The 6,841-nt window shown below is 32.0% G+C and overlaps 1 protein-coding gene across 4 annotated transcripts; it reads left to right on the top strand.

Annotated features, from left to right (window-relative positions):
• The first annotated feature begins 1,057 nt into the window (after positions 1 to 1,057).
• On the top strand, positions 1,058 to 4,846 carry LOC100241570 (putative pentatricopeptide repeat-containing protein At5g52630). 4 transcript variants are annotated; one of them, XR_009465809.1, is made up of 5 exons: positions 1,058 to 1,161; positions 1,408 to 1,524; positions 2,053 to 3,962; positions 4,065 to 4,132; positions 4,368 to 4,846. XR_009465809.1 is itself a non-coding variant. In XM_059737343.1 (2 exons), the coding sequence occupies exon 2, from the start codon at positions 2,072 to 2,074 to the stop codon at positions 3,833 to 3,835; it is 1,764 nt and encodes a 587-aa protein (XP_059593326.1). In that variant the 5' UTR covers positions 1,058 to 1,161; positions 1,408 to 2,071; the 3' UTR covers positions 3,836 to 3,981. The 4 variants fall into 4 exon arrangements, 1 of the variants encoding a protein (XP_059593326.1); XR_009465808.1 differs by having other exon boundaries at positions 1,989 to 3,962; XR_009465807.1 differs by lacking the exon at positions 1,408 to 1,524 and having other exon boundaries at positions 1,062 to 1,161; positions 1,989 to 3,962.
• Positions 4,847 to 6,841: the final 1,995 nt, after the last annotated feature.

Raw genomic sequence — 6,841 nt, 5'->3', positions numbered from 1 at the left:
CATCATTAAACATATTTTTAATTCTTATATAAAAAAATAAAAGGAATAACTAATTAAAAAAATTATATATACTTAAATTATTTAATATTTATATAAAAATTGAAAATAATTTTATTTATTTATTTTTTAAATGTTTATTTCTATTTGTTTTTCCTTTATATTTTTCCATCAAATTTTCTAGAAAATAAAACAAAGGGTAAATATCTAGCTTAAATCCTTTAAAACGCCTCTATTTCCTTTTGTTCTATTATTATTATTATTATTATTATTATTATTATTATTATTATTATTATTATTATTATTATTATTATTATTATTATTATCATATCTAAGTTTTTTTATTTTTAGAAATTGATATGCCATGGTAAGTAAATCTCTATTTTAATTTTATGATAAAATTAATAAATACATGACTAATGATTTATGAAAAACATTTTTATTAAAATAATAATAAAAATAGTGATAGATAAGAAAAAAAAAATCCTGTTTACATTCATTAATTGTTTGAAATATTAAAGACGTGGTTTGTATTATTCCATAAACTCATAAAACAATTTTCAAAATGATACAAAAAAATATTTTCATAAAATTCAGAGTGTCGTCGTGAGAATGAAGAATCTGTTAACAAGATATTTTGGATATAGAGTTCATGTCGTATCCTTTGGTTTAAATGTTTTATATGGATAACTCGTCTATACAACTTAATTCTAAGTTTGGATAACAATTGAAATAGATTGGATTACGGGCCATATTTGATTCCATGACTCCCACTAATGAATCTTGGAAGTTAGTGTCTTGCATCACTAAAACTATTTATTAAATTTGTGAAATCTGAAACCGACTTAATTCTGATTAAATTGATTTTAGATTGAAATGTTTAAAGCGAAGTTTGTTGGGTTGAATTTGAGTTAGGTTTCATTTGATTTTAGATAATTTAAGTTGCAGTATTTTATCAACACTCAACGGGCCTGGGAAATGTTGGAAATTGGAGGACTTCAGCCCAATAGTCAAAAAATTGGGCCGACCAGGCCCAGCCCACTATCATCGGACTAATTCCCAATTGGGGTTTGCTTGCAGACGAAGAAGCTCACTTCTCTGCACAGGAAGCATTCAGTTTTTCTTTCTCCGAACCCTGGGTTTTGGCTGATTTTGGAGTTCAAGGTAATTCCTAATTCAATCAATAGAATTCTAGGTTTGGATGGCGAGAAAATAATGAGAAAATGGTAGAAAATTTGTTCTTAAACTCAACTCACAGGACTCTTTGTTTTTGTTTTTTGTTTTTTTGTTTTTTGTTTTTTTGTTTTTGTGTGTTTTTTGGATTTTTGGTAGCAAAGAAAGTGAGAGGTAACATGGTAATCGAAATGTGTTTTGATTTTATTTTTTCTCCATTTTCTTGGTAATTAACAGAGGCTCGGATTTCACTCTTGAGTGTTTGATTAGTTGGGAATGCTATTGCTGGAAGTTTTGAATTCTAGGGATTCTCTTTGAAAAGCGGTGGAGCTATATTCGGTTTGGAAAAAAAAGGTTTGCCACTTTACTGGGAATTTTTATCTTTTTTCCTAGAAATAATTTGGAAATGAAAATGTTGTTTTGTTTTATTGCTCTATTTTCTTGGACACCAAACAGAGGACTAAAACTATTCTTATCTGTGAATAAATTTATAATAATTATAAAAAGGAAGATAAAAAAAAGTTTAAGTGCAAACTTGAAATGTTGTTCTGCATTGAATTTTCATTCTCATTTATTTTTATGAATGTTAGAGACAAGTGATAGCACCATTGTGGATCATTTTTAAAGCACCATTTTGGATCATGTTTAAATTATTAAATGATATTTTCTATTATGGTGGAACAAGATCAATAAGTTTGTTTCTATTTTCTTAGATTTAGGTTTGCTTTTCACATGTGGCAAGTGTAATGCCATGAGAGGAGTTGGGAAAAAAGGATATGAAATTATAAAATTCTGATTGAATGTTTTTATTGGTGTAGGCAAGATCTTTGTTTAACTCTAAACAAAATTCTGATTGAATGAATTTTGGTGACCAAACACCAGCAATATGTGAAATGGAGTGATGGAGGATAAAAGGGTTACTGGAATTTTGTGGGGGAGCTGTAACATGAGAGAGTTATACACAGCCACAACCACATCCACACCTAATTGTAACCCTCGCCTAATCCATGCGCAAGCCATCAAAAGCGCCATCACCGACCGCTCCTTTTACAACTCTCTCATCACTCTCTATTCTAAATCCAACCTCTTATCTAAAGCTGTTCGTATCTTCCACCACCACATCCCTTCCCCCAATGTTGTCTCATGGACTGCCCTCATCTCTGCCTATGCCTCCACCTCATTCGCTCTTCTTCACTTCATTTCCATGCTCCGCCACCCCACTCTTCCCAACCAGCGCACCTTGGCCTCCCTTCTCAAGACTTGCGCCTCCCTTCCTTCTCTCTCCTTCGGCCTCCAACTCCACTCTCTATCCCTCAAGCTCTCCCTCTCTGCCCAACCATTTGTCAGCTCCGCGCTTGTCAACTTTTACTCCAAATGTCGGTTGCCGCTTGAGGCTTGCAGGGTGTTCGATGAAATTACAGAGAGAGATGAGGTTTGTTTCGCAGCGATGATTGTTGGCCTTGCCCAGAATGCACGGCCTGTGGATGCACTTCTGGTGTTTGGTGAAATGAAGGCTTGCAATGTGGGGTCTACGATGTACAGTGTGTCTGGGGCGTTACGGGCTGCATCAGAGCTGGCGGCGTTGGAGCAATGTAGGATAATCCATGGCCATGCTGTCTCTACTGGATTTGATTCAAATTTGATTGTAGGGACTGCTTTGGTTGATGGGTATGGGAAGGCGGGGCTTGTCTTAGATGCTAGGCGGATTTTTGATGAACTGTTGCCAAGTTTGAATGAGGTGGCCTGGAACGCGATGATGGCGGGTTATGCACAGCAGGGGGATCAGAGGTCGGTGGTTGAGCTCTTTAATTCCATGGAAGCTCGAGGGCTTGTACCGGATGAATATAGCTTTTTGGCAATCCTAACATCATTGTATAATGCAGGCTTGGTCGGTGAGGCTGAGGGGTGGTTGACCAGGATGAAGGTTGATTATGGGTTGGAACCAGGGTTAGAACATTATACGTGTTTGGTGGGAACAATGGGCCGAGCAGGGCAATTGGAGGATGCAGAGAGGATTGCTATGACAATGCCATTTGAGCCAGATGCTGCGGTGTGGCGAGCATTACTGTCCAGTTGTGCAATGCATGGTGCAGCGGACATGGCTTGGGCTATGGGAAGACGTCTAATGGAACTTGACCCACAGGATGACTCTGCTTATGTGATTGTTGCAAATGTTTTGGCCACCAATGGGAGGTGGGATGAAGTAGCTGAAGTGAGGAAAATGATGAAAGATAGGATGGTGAAGAAGGAGGGTGGGAGGAGTTGGATTGAAGTGCGAGGGAAGGTTCACGTGTTTTTAGCGGGGGACAGAAGGCATGAGAGGAGCCATGAAATCTATGCAAAGTTAGTAGAGCTGATGGAGAAGATTGAGGAATTGGGTTACAGTCCAGTCTTGAAAGAGATGTTGCATGAAGTAGAAGAGGGTGTGAAAAAGGAAACCCTTTGGTACCACAGTGAGAAGTTGGCAGTGGCATTTGGGGTGGTGAGTGATGCAGCACCGCCTGGAAAGGCGTTACGGATTGTGAAGAACTTGAGGATTTGTAAAGATTGTCATGAAGCTTTTAAGTATATAAGTTGTGTGGTGGAGAGGGAGATTATAGTGAGGGATGTCAACAGATACCATAGATTTTTGAATGGTACTTGTACTTGTGGAGATTATTGGTAACCCATGTCAACCTGAAAAATGCCAGACTATCAATTTTGATTGTAAACTCATTTTAGATCTTAGGCAGTGTAACTTAACTCTGAGCAGATTCAGTTCTATAGTTGGCCAAACTCTGAATTCCATTTTGGTAAGATTTCCGTTTCTTATCTCTTTTCCTCTCTCAAGCTTTTTATTTCTCTGAATTTTTTTTCTACATTTTGATTTATATTTGGGTTGATTCAAACTTCAGAGGGGATGCATTTGGTGCTACATCAAAGGATGATCTTTTGTATCCTCAATTAGTGGAACACTTAGAAGGTTTGCTGCTTCTTTATTTATTTTTTATTTTTTATTTTTATTGTCACCTTAGTGGTAAGCTTCGTTATGAAACATTTGCTCCATTCCTAGCTGTCATGCACTTATTTTTTCTTTCATGGCAAAACAATCTCGTTTCTAGTCAATATGGAATATGCCCATTACCACCTTATTGCTAAATCTAGTTTTGTAATCTTTTTCTTTTTCTGATTTCATTATATATTATTTTTTGTTGCAGTTTGTGTTGTTTCACATAGAAAGCCTGCAGAAGGTATGAACCTCAAATCATGCCCACTGGTTTTTGCTTAGTTAATCCCAACCTACTTGGACCTCATCAAACAAACTGCCTTGCTACAAAGAAATTGATAGGGGTGCTATTAGAGGTTCTGCTTATTAATCATACTTTTTTCTTTTAATGATTTTTTTCTCGGTCCATTTTTGTCCTATTAATGCTTTATTTGATGGTAGTTATTTTTCAACCATTCAGACACTTAATAAGGGAATTTTTTGAAGCTTATGTAAGGGTGGTCAACATTTCGAACATTGAACCTTTTGAAATCCTTCTCCTACTTGTACAATTTTTTTATGTTTTGGTTGATGTTATTGCTTCCTAAGGAAATAAATGAATATGTATTTGTTTTTTATATGTTATGTCAATTGTATAAACTGCCATAATGGTTGGTATCTTATTGTTCAAGGTGGTTAAATTTTATGTTATTCTCTCTCTCTCCTGCCTATTTTGCAGGTTTTCTCTAAAATTTATCTTTTCAACTGTGTTTAGTATTCCATTTGAAATATTTCGATTAACTAGCTTCTTAAGTAAAAGATTTAGGGCATGTTTGGAACTGTTTTTAAGAACAGTTTTCTTTTTTCTATAACAAAAAAACTGGAAAATTTGTTCGGATATCAGAAACTGTTTTTTATTTTTTGTTTTCTGTTATCAGAAAATAGAAAATAGAAAATAGAGTGTTTTCAGATAATACATTTTAGTTGTTTTACTTGTTTTTTGAGAGTTGTTTTAAAAAATAATTATACAAACATATATAATGATTAAAAACAAAGTTATGGACATAAAAATTATTTTTAAAACACATTTAAAAATATTAAAAATGGGTTAAAAATATTTTAGGTTTTCAAACAAACTTTTGGTGTATAAAATATCAAAGAATAATTTCAAAAAATTATTCTTAAAAACTATTTTTCAAAACTTGTTTTAAAAAATAGTTATCAAACAAGACCTTAGTTTTATTGTTCAACTAAGACTTCATATGGATGATTTCTCATCCTTTAATTTTGTATTTAGGGAAGGATTTCTTATCTTTCTCTTTTTTACTCCTTTAATGAGAGACTTCATATAAAAGATTTTTGGAAATCTCTTTAGGACATTTTTAGAGCTTTGTTGAATGGAGGCCTCTAAAATTGCATGCGTCTATCAAATTCCAAACAAACGTGAAAACCTTCGAAATATTCGTGGAAAACTTTGGAGGTATGTAGAATTTAGAGTATTTAAAGTCTTAAAGTTTTATGAAGATCAAAAGAGTGAAAGGGCTTGTTTGAAACTGTTTTTTAGAATAGTTTTTAAAAATAGTCATTAGGAATAGTTCCTAAAAATAATTCTCTATGAACAAAATTTTATTTGGAAAGTGAGATGTGAGACAAGTGTATATATATATATATATATATTTAAAAAACCTTATTTTTGATGAAGGTATTGTGCATTTATATATGATACAAACATTATTTAAGTATTTCTCGTATTTCTAGTTGTTTCTAAAAATAATCTATGAAAATAAAAGAAAATACGTGAAATCTGTTTTACAATTTTTTGTTTATTTTTAAATTTTTATTTTTAAATTAAAAACTGGTTTCTCCTAAAATCATAATTCATGTGGATGTAAAGAGAGATTCGATGATACAAATATAATTTATTGTGCGATGGAAAGTTCAAAGATAGATGATATTAATTTGAAGAGTAGTGTCATTCAGTTGGAATAAACCCTCAAAATAGGCATAAATGTGAAATATATATGTTCTTACTAGTTTTAAAACATCATTTAATTTAGATATAATTTTGAATTTTAGATTTCTTTAAAGGCATATATGATTAAAAATGGATGATTAAGGAAACAATAGGATAAATTAATGTAAGTGAAAAAGTGACCAAAGGTTTGCCAAAACAAAAAGCTCAACAAGAGCTCCATTATTACAAGAAAGATAATTTCCTAAGTAATTTTAACTCTCACAACCTTAATTAATTCGGGAAAAAAAAAATCTAAATACCATTACCTTTTCAAGTAAATAAAATATATAAGAATAAGATAATTTATGGGAAAAAGTGTCTTTTTATACACTTGTATGAAAAAAAAGTCACAAAATAGGAATTGAAATTTATAAAATACAAATTTTTAACGGTTATATAAAAATAATTAACATTTTATATATTTTTTTGTCATAAGTACTATTTTTACCATTCAAATTAAAGTTTTTTTTTCAAGTGTATTTATAATATAAGAAAAGTTACTAGAAATACTTGATAAATATTATAAAGAAGGTATTACATATTATTGTATAATGTAAAAGTTTTTAAAATATTTTTATTTGTATAATTATTATGCAAAATATTATAAAAAAAAAAACCCAAAACATCTAAAAAATATCTTCTTTCTAAAATAAATTATTAAAAACTATTTTTATAAAAAATTTACTCAATAT

This window comes from Vitis vinifera, chromosome 6 (genome assembly GCF_030704535.1).
Source record: "Vitis vinifera cultivar Pinot Noir 40024 chromosome 6, ASM3070453v1".
Taxonomy (NCBI): Eukaryota; Viridiplantae; Streptophyta; class Magnoliopsida; order Vitales; family Vitaceae; genus Vitis; species Vitis vinifera.
This window is presented reverse-complemented; position numbering and strand designations above follow the sequence as displayed.